This window comes from Macaca thibetana, chromosome 6 (assembly GCF_024542745.1).
Source record: "Macaca thibetana thibetana isolate TM-01 chromosome 6, ASM2454274v1, whole genome shotgun sequence".
Classification (NCBI taxonomy): Eukaryota; Metazoa; Chordata; class Mammalia; order Primates; family Cercopithecidae; genus Macaca; species Macaca thibetana.
In genome coordinates this window covers 4,213,420-4,227,274 of record NC_065583.1, presented here as the reverse complement: position 1 = coordinate 4,227,274, position 13,855 = coordinate 4,213,420, and the positions used below count along the sequence as shown (strand labels likewise).

At 56.0% G+C, this 13,855-nt stretch overlaps 3 protein-coding genes across 3 annotated transcripts in view; 1 reads left to right on the top strand and 2 right to left on the bottom strand.

The window, feature by feature from the left end:
- The window catches only part of TMED9 (transmembrane p24 trafficking protein 9), a 214,054-nt gene that overhangs the window by 7,158 nt on the left and 193,041 nt on the right, over positions 1-13,855 (top strand). The window lies entirely within an intron of this gene.
- On the bottom strand, positions 466-1,315 carry PFN3 (profilin 3). Its single transcript, XM_050793374.1, has one exon. It carries the CDS (start codon positions 933-935, stop codon positions 522-524), a length of 414 nt encoding a protein of 137 aa, XP_050649331.1. The 5' UTR covers positions 936-1,315; the 3' UTR covers positions 466-521.
- F12 (coagulation factor XII) lies at positions 2,792-11,180 on the bottom strand. Its single transcript, XM_050793206.1, has 14 exons — positions 11,034-11,180; positions 10,614-10,671; positions 6,594-6,693; positions 6,371-6,441; positions 5,958-6,068; positions 5,688-5,819; positions 5,444-5,548; positions 5,133-5,298; positions 4,830-5,047; positions 4,485-4,724; positions 4,117-4,245; positions 3,890-4,033; positions 3,208-3,356; positions 2,792-3,117 (listed from the first exon to the last, which is right to left on the bottom strand). The coding sequence occupies exons 1-14, from the start codon at positions 11,088-11,090 to the stop codon at positions 2,950-2,952; spliced, it is 1,848 nt and encodes a 615-aa protein (XP_050649163.1). The 5' UTR covers positions 11,091-11,180; the 3' UTR covers positions 2,792-2,949.

Here is a 13,855-nt window from a genome sequence, read left to right as displayed (position 1 = left end):
ACCCCGGAACTGCTTTACAAGCTACCAGGCCCGTCCTGTCACCCACTCACACACCTTGCTAGTACGTGAGGTATGAGTGGAGGGGGGAGGAGCAAACTGGCCTCTAGCCTGACACTCTGACGGGGAGAGGTGTTCGCGGGATGGGGAAGAGGCTCCTTTTACTTGTCCTGCCTAATGTGTGGGAATATCTGCGAGAAAGGACGCTAAGGCGGAAACAGACTTTGAGAAGCCCCACCCTTGGACTCTTCCTCAGCTGCGGAGTGCCTAGGACCCTGGGAAGGCGCCAAGGAGCAGCAGTCAGGCCAGGAGACTCTGCAAGGCGTCCATGGGAGAGCAAGGTGGAGGGCACAGGAGCCTGGTAGCCTCTAGACTCAAAATCCCATCTCCACCAGGTAACCGTCTTGCAAAGACCAGTTTCCTTATTTACAACTCCTCCCACCGCGCAAGCGGAGAAGGAGCCAGCCGCGCCCAGGTCACAGTTTATTTGGCCCGCGCTACCAGTGGGCGGCCTGGCTGCCCGGCTAGGCGCCCTGCATGCGCAGCCCGCGTATGAGTTCGTGCACCGTCTTGTTGAGGATGCCCCCATGGACGCCGCGTCGGCCCATGAGCACCAGGAGCGCGCGCGGCGCGTGGCCCACGCACACGGCGCGCGGGTCCAGTCCCTTGGTGCGTGCGTCCAGCACGCCGTCGCCCTCGGCCAGCAGGTGGTCGCGGATGACGCAGCAGCGGCGGCCGCCCACGCTCAGGCCCGCCTGCAGGAAGGTGCAACGGTCGGGCCCCGTGAGCACGCCCACCTCCTGCGGCGAGATGGCAGCCAGCAGGCCCCCGGGCCGCGAAGCCCACACGCAGCTGTTATCCGCATGGCCCACGATGGCCACGTCGTCGATGCGCTGGTCCCGCAACACTGCACTGATGTAGACCTTCCAGTCGCCCATCGCGCTCCGACTGCGCACCGCCGCCTCGTGCCTCTCGGAGCAATGTAGAGGCGCCACGCGGGGAAGGCCTGCGGCGCTGCGACGCAAGCTGGGGTTGTGACGTCACACAAGGCGCCGTCCCGGAGGGACCACCCAGGCTGGGGCACGTGGGGCGTGGGCGTGTAGTGCAGGGGCAGTTCTAAGGTTATCCTGTAAGAAGGGTTTGGCAGAGAGCTGTGGCTCATTCCTGCAATCCCATCGCTTTGGGAGGCCGAGGCGGGCGGATCGCTTCAACTCAGCGAGATTTTAGGATCGTGTCGCTGCACTCCAGCCTGGGCCACAGAGCGAGGCCCCGTCTCTAAAAAAGAAAAAAACATTTAATTAAAAAAAATTTTGGCCGGGCGCGGTGGCTCAAGCCTGTAATCCCAGCACTTTGGGAGGCCGAGACGGGCGGATCACGAGGTCAGGAGATCGAGACCATCCTGGCTAACACGGTGAAACCCCGTCTCTACTAAAAATACAAAAAACTAGCCGGGCGAGGTGGCGGGCGCCTGTAGTCCCAGCTACTCAGGAGGCTGAGGCAGGAGAATGGCGCAAACCCGGGAGGCGGAGCTTGCAGTGAGCTGAGATCCAGCCACTGCACTCCAGCCCGGGCTACAGAGCAAGACTCCGTCTCAAAAAAAAAAAAAAAAAAATTTTTTTTGAGATGAGGTCTCACTATGTTGCCCAGGCGGATCAGGAACTTTTGAGCTCAAACAATCCTCCCGCTTCAGCCTCTCAAAGTGATGAGATTACAGGCGTGAACCACCGCATCTGGCCAATCTTTTTTTAATTTTAAAAAGCTGGTTTTGTGAACAAAAGGATGCTGTGTCTGGACAGCCAGACCTCCACCTGTAACCATTCAACCCCCAGATTGTGGTTCTCAAGCATGAGAGAACATCAGAATCCCCTGCAAGACTGTTAAACAGATTGCTGGGCCCCACCCCAGACTTTCTGTTTAGCAGTGTAAAGTATAGCCCGATAATTTGCTATGTGTAACAAGTTCCCTGGTGATGGTACTGCTAGCCAAGGGACTCTGAGACCCACTACCCTAGTGCGTGTTGGGGTGGGGACAATGATATGTCACCCACCCCTTAGGGTCCACGCCACAGTCAATGCTAACTCTCCCTCCCCCTCCCCCTCCCCCTCCCCCTCCCCCCCCTCCCCCTCCCCCCCCCCCCCCCCCCCCCCCCCCCCCCCCCCCTCCCCCTCCCTCTCCCACCGTTTCAAGTGATTCTCCTGCCTCAGCCTCCTGAGTAGCTGGGACTACAGGCGCACGCCACCATGCCAGCTAATTTTTTGTATTTTAGTAGAGACGAGGTTTCATCATGTTGCCCAGGCTGGTCTCGAACTCCTGAGCAATCCACCTGCCTTGGCCTCTCAAAGTGCTAGGATTACAGGCGTGAGCCACCGTGCCCGGCCAATGCTAAGTGTTTCTAACCATGATTCTCAACTTTGGCTGCACATGGAATTATCTGGGGAGTTTTGAAAATATACCACTACCCATGCCCCATCCCTAGACATAGTGATTTAATTGGTCTGAGGTGGAACTTGGGCATAGATTGGCTCAAAAACTCCCCAAGTGATCTTAGTGTATGGTCTGAGAACTATTGCTCTGTAAACAAAATGTTAGTGAGTTTCTCATAAGGAATAACATGCAGGTTCTCCTTGCACAGGGCTTGGTACACAGTATCCTAGGCTCAGTAAACATTAGCTGGACCGGCATCTAGATTTTGCACGTTAAGATCTCATAGACCTTGTTCTCTGAGAGCTGTGGAGAAGCTGTAAATCGCTTTTCTGTCTTGGCATCTCCCGGCGGGACCCATGAAGAAAAGAGCTTTCCTTCTCAGCATTTTCAAAGCACTTTATTGAGTTCCTGCGCCATCCTGGCGCGGAGCTGGCCGCATTGGGGGAATGGGACACAATTTTGCCTTCCATGCCCCAGCCAGTCTCCCACTGCGGAATCACCGAGGAGGGAAAGATGAGTCCTGAGCAATCAGGAAGCGGTGTGCTCCCGGATCCAGGCCAGGTAGTAGGCCACATCGGTGTAGACGCCTGGCTTGTTGCGGTCACCACAGCCGGATCCCCAGCTGATGATGCCTTGCAGGGTGAGCCGGCGCTCTGCGGCTTGGTCCTCACACACCAGCGGGCCTCCGGAATCACCCTGGGTCGGAAACACGCAGCTCAGTGCTGTGGACCTGGGATTTGTGCCTGACGGCCTCGGGGAAGGGCGCCAACCGGGCTAAGGGCTCACCTGGCATGCATCGGTGCCGCCCTCGAGGAACCCTGCGCAGAGCATGCCGGGGAGGATGGAGGCTCCGTGCACCTCCGGTGCTGAGCAGCTCTCCAGGGAGAGGAAGGGTACCTGCGCCTCCTGCAGGAAGCTGGAATATTCCTCCGCCCCTGCGAACACCGAGCGCCTTCTTCACACCCCATCTGACGACGCTCGCCGCCCGGACGATGGACGAAGCTGCGCCAGGCGCTTCTAAACCCACTCATGCCCTTCCTCTCTTGCAGCAAGCCCGAGGGGGAGGAGATGCCATTAATTCAATTTCATAGGCAAGGAAGCTGAGGTCCAGGGAAGAGCCAGGATTTGAATGGGCGGGGCGGAAACAGAAACCCCACCCCCACCACCACGCAGAACGTGGCTCCCACACTAGCCCGGAGCGCGGGGTCAGCGTCATAGTTGGACTTAGAAGCCCGGCGCCCAGAGGAAACCAAGAGCAAGTTCGATTATCCCTGTATCCCCAGGAGATTTGGGGGATCCCAGCAGTGAATCCCAGGCCCTGGGTGGCCCTACACATTCTCACAACCCATCAGGTCAGCGCCACCCATTCTGTAGGCACCCGGAATGATAACACAGTCGCGGGCTTCTCCTGCCTAACCCAGTGATCAAAGGCCTCCTCTCCTACCCTGCCCCTAGCAGTTGTGCCTACCCTCGAACTGGTGGCCCCAGCCAGCCACCTGGCAGAGCGCGGGCTCGGAGGGTCGCGCGGCGCCGCTTGGCAGGCACACCGGCTGAACGTAAGGCGACAGGAGCGCGCAGCTGCCGTCCGCATCCTCCTGAAGGCGCAACAGAGCTAACCCGGGCCGAGAGGAGCGTGAGGCGGGGATGCCGGGGGCCCATCCTCTCTTCCCGTCCCCGCGGGGCGCCCCCACGCACCCAGGTCGTGCTGGTAGCTGTCGGGCGAGAAGGCCTCGTGCAAGCGGTAGGAGCGCACGGCCAGAGTCTGGCACTGTTCACAGCTGTGGTTATGGCGTTCCTGGCCGAGTACTACCGTCAGATCCTCGGGTGCCGGCCTGCGGGCGGGTAGGGGAGAGGCAGAACGCTCAGACCTGGCCACAAGCGTTCTGGGGAAGCCCCCTGCTCCCGAACCCCATCTCGTGTTCCAGATTCCTCCCCGGGAGCTCTGGAGGGGCGTGGAAAGAAGGGTGGGGCGGGAGAAGGTAGGGCACGGGTTCGGGTGCAGCGTGGAAGCAGCGCTGGGAGACGGAGGAGCCGCGGTCCCTGGGGCGGCGCTGGGCGGGCAGGTACTCGCCGGTCCTGCAGGCAGTGAGCGGCCGTCAGCACCCAGCAGGGGGCGATGAGGCTGCCGGCGCAGAAACTGTGGCCCCAGTACAGCGCGGCGATGTAGGGGTGCGCCCCGCGTAGCGCCACCAGCCCGCCAACGACGCGGGTCATCGAAGACAGACTCTTGCGGAGCCGCTGCCCGCAGCTCACTGAGCCGTTCTGGGTCAGGCGAGGCGGCTGCTCCCGCTTCACTGGCAAGGCTGTGGAGGAGCCGGGGCTGAGGACACGGAGCCCGCGGCCCGCCGGCCGGAATCTAGCTCGCCGCCCAGAGCCCTCTCGGCTCCTCCTTCCCCCCGCTTCCTAACCTCCCGGGGTCTGGGACTGAGGCGGGGTCCGGGTCGTGGGCTGAAGCTTCGGCGGTGCCGGCTGCGGGGGCATGAGTGGGACATGAAGCCCAGGGGACACCGGCGTCGGAGGCGCCGCCTGGGTTGGGGCCTGGCACTGTGCCACGTCGCAGTACTCCCAGCTTAGCCTGTCGCCGATCAGCACGAAGCACCACGGGCGGATGTCGTTGTCCGGGTTCCTGTAGCCACACGAGGGGGCGCCGTTAGAGCGCCGGGAGCCCGGGGCCCTCGGGCGGAGGGGTCACCCAGCCCCACGCGGCGCACCGGCAGAAGGCGTGGCCGCCCAGTCCCCAGTTCCGCGCTTGCTCGGCCGTCACGTTCCAGTAGGTGGCCTCCGAGGTCCACGGCTGACAGGGCGCACCCGAGAGCGTGGTCCTGGCCAGGCCGCGGTAGCTGAGCCCGCGGCCATCATAGCAGCTCGCCTTGGTGTCTGGGGAGAGAGGGGGCTCCCTGGGCAGCCAGGGCTGGGCTCTCCTGCCGCCCTCTCATCCGCTTTCTGCACTCTCCCTCCTCCTCCCTGGCAAGCCCGTCCCACCTGGGGGCTGGCCTTCTGCTTCCTCCAGACCCTCACTCACCCAAGTCGCAGAAGGGTCCGGTGTAGCCCACGGGGCAGTGGCACAGGCGGTGGCCCTCCACCTCTAGGCAGCGACCCCCATGGAGGCACGGGTTGGTGCGGCAGGCTTGGGGAGGGAACGCAGTGAGCCACCCCTGGGCCTAAAGAGCCCCCCAGAGAGCTCTCCTTCCCGGCACGCCACCCGGCCTCCTGCCAGCCTGTCTTCCTGACGCTCCTCCCTGGCCCGTTCCCAACCATCTGCTCACCCTGGCTGGCCAGCCGCTGGCAGTGGGCATCAGGACCCTTGCACTGGCATCTGGCCACAGCTGCTTGCTCAGATCTATACCATATCTCATTCTCGTGGAAAAACCGGAGAAGCTGAGGCTCAAAGCACTTCTCTGAGGACAAAGAGGGACAGTGGTCTCAGGAGAGTCTAGGACCATGCCAAGTCTCCTGGTATCCAGCGACCTCTTCTGCAGGCCCAGGGTTGCCCCTGTCCCCCAGCACCCCCGCCCGGGTCCTCAGCGTCTCCTCACCTCTCTGGCAGTGGTTCCCAGTGAGGTGTTGTGGACAGAGACAGTGGGTGCCACTCAGCGTGTTCACACAGGTCCCCCCTTTCTGGCAGGGGCTGTGTTTACTGCAGTGGTCTGAGAGATGGACACGGTGGGAGGAAGAGCAGGGAGCTGAGTCAGACAGTTGGGGGCCAACGCCCTACTTGAACCTACTTGCCTTGTGACCTTGATATTCCAAGTTTCCAAGGCTTAGTTTACCCACCTGCAAAATGGGACCACTCCTTCCCAGAACTCTCCCTCTGGACTTCCAAAGGGTATTGTGGAGGGAGAGAAGGGGCTGGGCCCAGAATCCCAGGTGTGTGGGGTCTGGTGATACCAGGAGAGTAATGAGGCGGGAGGAGAGAGCCCCGGGCCACCCCAGAGGCTGTGTGTAGCACCTTTCACTTTCTTGGGCTCCACACAGTATCCCCATCGCTGGTCCTCATCAAAGTTAGGGGTGGTAGCACACCTGTAGAAAGAGACAAGACTTCCCTGCTCTGCCCAGGGGCCTGGCCCACCCTCCCCTATCACAGCCCCCTCTCTCTGAGCAGAGTTCCTTAGAAGGACAGCCAGGGCGCATGTCTCCCAGGCCCCTGCTCCAACTCCTCTGCGTAGTCTTACCAGGTCTGAGGGCCTGGCCGGCCCTTGTGGGTACATTTGTGGTACAGCCGCCGGTGGTACTGGAAGGGGAAGTGGCAGGGCTCCCCGGTGACAGTGAGAACTGCAGGGACAACACATTCCCTGAGGACTTCCCCTGTACTCAACTGTGCAGGCACTGCCCCTCAGGGTCTGGTTGGGAAAGGACAGACCCTCAAAAAGGCCGCTGTGCATTGAAAACACTTTCTGCTTTAAAAGTTGGGTTCAGAGCCGGGCGCGGTGGCTCAAGCCTGTAATCCCAGCACTTTGGGAGGCCGCGGCAGGCGGATCATGAGGTCAGGAGATTGAGACCATCCCGGCTAACACGGTGAAACCCCGTCTCTACTAAAAATACAAAAAAATTAGCCAGGCATGGTGGTGGGCGCCTGTAGTCCTAGCTACTTGGGAGGCTGAGGCAAGAGAATGGCGTGAACCCAGGAGGCGGAGCTTGCAGTGAGCTGAGATCACGCCACTGCACTCCAGCCTGGGTGACAGAGAGAGACTCCGTCTCAAAAAAAAAAAAAAGTTGGGTTTAGGACTCAGACAGCTGGAATAGACTGACCCCACCACCTGCTAGCTGTGTGACCTTGGGTAAGTCTGCAGTCCCAAGGCCAGGAAGAGCACTTGTCACAAAGCAGGCACTTAATAATACTTGTTGAACGTTGAAGTCAGTGTTAACCACTCTGAGCCTTGGTTTCCTTATCTGAAAAATGGCAGTAATAATACTACAGTTGATCCTCATTATTTTCTGGTTCTATATTTGAGAACATGCCTACTTGCTAAATTTTATTTGTAACTCCCAAGTCAATACTTGAAATGCTTTCGTGGCCATTTGTGGACATGCACAGAGCAGTAAAAAATTTTCACACTCCCAGTTAAGGTTCAACAAGGCGTCACACTGCTGCTTTTGTTTCAGCTGTCGTATTGAACGAGTGTCCTTTTCAATCTACTTAGCACAACGTTTTTCACACTTTGTGCTTTTGCTGGGGATTTTGCTTTTGGAAATGGCCCCTGAGCCTCCTGCTCAAGAGTTGTATAGTTCCGTGGCCGGGCGCGGTGGCTCAAGCCTGTAATCCCAGCACTTTGGGAGGCCGAGACGGGCGGATCACGAGGTCAGGAGATCAAGACCATCCTGGGTAACACGGTGAAACCCCGTCTCTACTGAAAACTAGCCGGGCGACGTGGCGGGCGCCTGTAGTCCCAGCTACTCGGGAGGCTGAGGCAGGAGAATGGCGTAAACCCGGGAGGCGGAGCTTGCAGTGAGCGGAGATCCGGCCACTGCACTCCAGCCTGGGTGACAGAGCCAGACTCCGTCTCAAAAAAAAAAAAAAGGCCGGGCGCGGTGGCTCAAGCCTGTAATCCCAGCACTTTGGGAGGCCGAGACGGGCGGATCACGAGGTCAGGAGATCGAGACCATCCTGGCTAATCCGGTGAAACCCCGTCTCTAGTAAGAAATACAAAAAACTAGCCGGGCGAGGTGGCGGGCGCCTGTAGTCCCAGCTACTCCGGAGGCTGAGGCAGGAGAATGGCGTAAACCCGGGAGGCGGAGCTTGCAGTGAGCTGAGATCCGGCCACTGCACTCCAACCCGGACGACAGAGCGAGACTCCATCTCAAAAAAAAAAAAAAAAAAAAGAGTTGTATAGTTCCTAAGCACAAGAAGGCTACCTTAGGGAGAAAGCGTGTGTTAGATCCACTTCATTCAGGTGTGAGCTATAGTGCCATCAGCTTAGCATTGATGAATCAGCAACACATATATTAAATAAAACGTCTTTAAACAGAATCACACATAAAACGAGATTATATACTGTTGGTTGATGAAAATGTTGTGATCAGAAGCTCACAGGAACCTAATACTGTTTGCCAGTTCAATGTTCACTGTGATTTTACAGAACATAATCACCGCGAATAATGAGAATTGCCTGTGTCTTCTTCAGAGGAATTGTCGTGAGGCTTCATGAGATAATGCCGTGAAATGCTGAGCAGTGTCTGGCACATAGTACCTGCTTAATAAGCTTCTGCCACTATTTTGTTAAAGGCAAAGTGCACTTGCCAAGTACCAAACCAGAACCAGGACAGTAAATGGAAATGGATCTGAGATGAACCTATAAGATGCAAATGGCGGCTGGGCGCGGTGGCTCATGCCTGTAATCCCGGCACTTTGGGAGGCTGAGGTGGGTGGATCACCTGAGGGCAGGAGTTTGAGACCAGCCTGGCCGACATGGTGAAACCTCATCTCCACTAAAAAATACAAAAATTAGCTGAGCATGAAGGTGCATTCCTGTAATCCCAGCTACTCGGGAGGCTGAGGCAGAAAACTGCTTGAACCCAGAAGGTGGAGATTGCAATGGGCCAAGATGGCGCCATTACACTCCAGCCTAGGGGACAGAGCGAGACTCCATCCCAAAAAAAAAGATGCAAATGGGATGGACGGACAGAGAGGAGGGGGACACTAGGCAGGGCATTAGGCAAGCATAGGGCACCAAGGTTGGGTAAGGCAAGAGGGAGGAGAAACTTTTGGGTGTGGGGTGAAGAGAGGAGGCTGAGGGAGTCCAGGGTTGGAATGAGCTGGGCCTCAATGCCATGCTTAGGGACTCAACCCCACCAAGTCAGGCCCACCAGGTTAGGGTCTGTCTGGTTCACAGGCCCTGCTATGTGGCATGCTCTAGGTAAATTTTCTTTTTTTTTGAGACAGTGTCTTGCTCTGTTGCCCAGCACTTTGACAGACTCTTGCTCTGTTTGCCCAAGCTGGAGTGCAATGGTGTGATCTTCATTCACTGCAACCTTCATCCTCCTGGGTTCAAGCAATTCTCCTGCCTCAGCCTCCCAAGTAGCTGGGACTACAGGCACATGCCACCATGCCTGGCTAATTTTTGTACTTTTAGTAGAGACAGCGTTTCACCATGTTGGCCAGACCAGTCTCGAACTCCTGACCTCGTGATCCACCCGCCTTGGCCTCCCAAAGTGCTGGGATTACAGGCATGAGCCACCATGCCTGACCTCTAGGTAATTTAGTGTCTGGAAGAATGAAAGCAATGAGGAGCTATGGCAGGGCTTGAGGAAGGGGGAAATGGCAGGTACCCCTCATCTAAAAGGTAGTTTAATAATAAAAGCTAATTTTTTTTTTTTTTTGAGACGGAGTCTCGCTGTGTCGCCCAGGCTGGAGTGCAGTGGCGCGATCTCGGCTCACTGCAAGCTCCGCCTCCTGGGTTCACGCCATTCTTCCGCCTCAGCCTCCGAGTAGCTGGGACTACAGGCGCCCGCCACCATGCCGGGCTAGTTTTTTGTATTTTTAGTAGAGACGGGGTTTCACAATGTTAGCCAGGATGGTCTCGATCTCCTGACCTCGTGATCCACCCGCCTCAGCCTCCCAAAGTGCTGGGATTACAGGCTTGAGCCACCGCGCCCGGCCAATAAAAGCTAATATTTTTAAAGCATTTCCATGCACCATTCCATTCAGGTGATGGGCTGAATGCCTCACATGGGTTTTCCTTCTCAACAACCCTAAGAGGTTTACTATTATCAACCTGGTTTCGCAGAAGGGGAAATTGAAGTTTAGAGAACTCAGATTTGATTCTCACCCAGAGTCACCCAGCTCATAAGTGATAAAGCTGGGATTCAGAGGCATTCGAATGCCAGAGACCAGCTCTTGATCCTTCCTTGCCCATTGAAGGTCCTGGCCTCTGTGTGGCATGATTCATGCCCACGAGACATACTGATGAAAGGAAAAGAAGGGGAAAAGCTGGGGAAACTGAGGAAGGCTGGCAGGATCCCAGGTGTGATGGCACCAGCAGCACATATCTCAAGCACCTGCTCTGAGCCAGGCTCGTGGGCACTTAGACACAGTTATGCCCTGCCCTCAAGGATCACACAGCTCACGATCACTCTGGTGCCCATGGGCATAAGACCTAGCACCAAGTAGGCACAAGACTAGATTGTCTTGAGACTGCGCATGCCGCACCATACACATCCCCACCCAAGGGTTCTCAGGAGGAGGAGCCACTTACCGACTGTGTGCTCTTCAGCTTTGTACTTATGCTCCTTGGGCGCTTTCCAAGGTGGAATCTACAAGGGAGAGAAGGCAGGGAACTGCCTAGAAGTCATAGCCTGCCACCGATCTGTTGCTAGTCTGCAGCTTCCTCTCACAGCCCAGAAATGCAGAGATTTCCTCCCAAGACCCAAACCCTTTCTACCTCCTCCCATTGTCTTCTTAAGGCCCATCTCCCCCAGAAATGTAGGCTGTGCCCTTGTATCCCCAGTCTGGTTGTCTGTCTCCTCTGCCTGGGCCTTCGGGGCTGGCCTCACCTTTCCACATAGGCCTCCTAGTCACCTGAACCCACAGGTCATGAGCAGAGACCATGGCTGTGATAGCGACCGCCCCCACCCCAGGACCATCCTGGGACAATCCTGGTTCCCACAGCACTCACCGAAAGTGTTGACTCCAGGCTCACCAGCAGGAACCCCAGGAGCAGCAGAGCCTTCATGGCGTCTGTCCGTTGGTCCAACTGTCTGCCCAGGAGTCCAGATCAATAGGGTTGGCCAAAGGTCTTGGAAATAGGGATTGGTCAAGCTGCCCCCCTGAGCCTGGTGGGGCACAGGCTGTTTATGGAAAGCCAAGTGGACTGACTTCCTTGGTCACCCGCTGAGGGCCAGGAAGTTGGGAGTTAGTGGGTGGGGGTGGAATGATGAAGAGCTGGGCTCCTCCTCTCTTTTCTAGACGGTGGGACTAGAAGCAGGAGAAGGGACGTTCTTGTGCTCTGGGTCCTGTGGAGATGAGGAGGTTAAGGAGATCAAAGAGAAGCTCCCTTTCACGGGCATCTTGGAGTCCACTGCGAAGTGTGTTCGTTTTCTATTGTCATGTAACAAATTGCCATAAACTCAGCAGCTTACAACAATGCCCATTTTCAATTTTTTTTTTAATTTTCTTTTTTTGAGACAGAGTTTCACTCTTGTTGCTCAGCTGGAGTGAAATGGCACGATCTTGGCTCACTGCAGCCTCTGCCTCCCGGGTTCAAGCGATTCTCCTGCCTCAGCCTCCCAAGTAGCTGGGATTACAGGCAACCACCACCATGCCCAGCTCATTTTTGTATTTTTAGTAGACACAGGGTTTCATCATGTTGTCCAGGCTGGTCTCGAACTCCTGTCCTCAGGTGATCCACTCTCCTCGACCTCCCAAAGTGCTAGGATTACAGGCGTGAGCCACTGTGCCCGGCCAGTACCCACTTACTAATTCACAACTCCGTAGTTTAAAAATCCCATACGGGGAAGATTCACTTCCAAGCTCATTCAGGTTGTCTGCAGAATTCAGTTCCTTATGGTTGCAGGAATGGGGTCCCTACTTCCTTGCAGGCTGTCAGCCAGGGGCTATCCTCGGCTCCCTGAGGCCTGTATTTCTGGTCATGTGTCTCCTTTTTTTTTTTTTTTTTTTTTGAGATGGAGTTTCACTCTGTCGCCCAGGCTAGAGTGCAGTGGCGCCATCTCAGCTCACTGCAAGCTCTGCCTCCCGGGTTCACGCCATTCTTCTGCCTCAGTCTCTCGGGTAGCTGGGACTACAGGCACATGCCACCACGCCCAGCTAATTTTTTGTATTTTTAGCAGAGATGGAGTTTCACCGTGTTAGCCAGGATGGTCTGGATCTCCTGACCGTTATTTGCCCACCTTGGCCTCCCAAAGTGCTGGGATTACAGGCCTGAGCCATCGTGCCCGGCCCAGGTGAGTTCTTAAAAGGAGACACATGGCGGGGCCCGGTGGCTCACGCCTGTAATCCTAACACTTTGGGAGGCCGAGGTGGGCGGATCACAAGGTCAGGAGATCGAGACCATCCTGGCTAACATGGCAAAACCCCGTCTCTACTAAAAATACAAAAAATTAGCCTGGCGTGGTGGCGGGCGCCTGTAGTCCCAGCTACTCGGGAGGCTGAGGCAGGAGAATGATGTGAGCCCAGGAGGTGGAGCTTGCAGTGAGCCTAGGTCATGCCACTGCACTCCAGCCTGGGTGACAGAGTGAGACTCCGTCTCAAAAAAAAAACAGAAACAAAAACAAACCAAAAAACCTCACTTGATTAGGTCAGGCCCACCAAAGTCATTGTCTTTTTTTTTTTTTTTTTTTTTTTTTTTAGACAGTCTGGCTCTGTCCCCCAGGCTGGAGTGCATGGCACGATCTCAGCTCACTGCAAGCTCCGCCTCCAGGGTTCACGCCATTCTCCTGCCTCAGCCTCCTGAGTAGCTGGGAATACAAGTGTCCACGACCACGCCGGGCTAATTTTTTGTATTTTTAGTAGAGACAGAGTTTCACTGTGTTAGCCAGGATGGTCTCGATCTCCTGACCTCGTGGTCCGCCCGCGTTAGCCTCCCAAAGTGCTGGGATTACAGGCGTGAGCCACCGCACCTAGCCCTGCCATTCTCCTTATTTTAAGGTCAATTTGGGACTTTAATTACATATGCAAAATTCTTTCACAGAAGCATCTACATTCGTGTTTAACAGAATAACTGGGAAGTGTGCAAGCATCAGGGGTAGAGATCTTGGGGCCATATTAGCATTCTACCAACCACAGGAAGTGAGGCAAGAAAGCAAATGATTTCATGAGAAAAGTGCTAAACCAAGGGGCACTAAGATGTGCAGCTGGAACACAAGAGAAGATGGGGTGCACATGTGCTGCCCAGTATCTGTCCTGGTTCGGTAATGACACTTTGATTTTTCCTTTAACAATGACTCCTCTCTTACTTCTTCCATGGGCTCTAGTGCTGCCAGCTCTACCCTCAGAACTAGGGCTATGGGTGTGGCCTAGGTCTGGCCATTCAGGGCATGGCATGGACCTAGGTCTGGCCAATCAGAGCATGACATCTCTACTCCACAGTGATTGGTTCAGAGATAAGCATATACACAACTTAGGCCAATTAAAGTGCTAGTTTAGGACTTTTGCCAGAACTTTTGGGAAAGCAAAAAAGTTGCACTGGGGTTACTAAGCACAGAGCATGTGGGTCTGAACACGTTGATGATCACCTTTGTCACTGTCTAGGGAGGGCCTGTTTGAGAATGAAGCCTACACATAGGAAAAGCAGAGCAAACAGGGCAGAAAAGATGGAGGGATGCTGTGGCAGACGGCCTCAAAGACAGTCCCCATTGATCTTCACCACCTAGGATTCATGCCTTTGTATAGTGTCCTCCCACATTGAGTTAGGGCTGTTCAGTGTGTCCTTTAGAATATGACAGAAGTGGCTGGGTGCAGTGGCTCACGCCTGTAATCCCA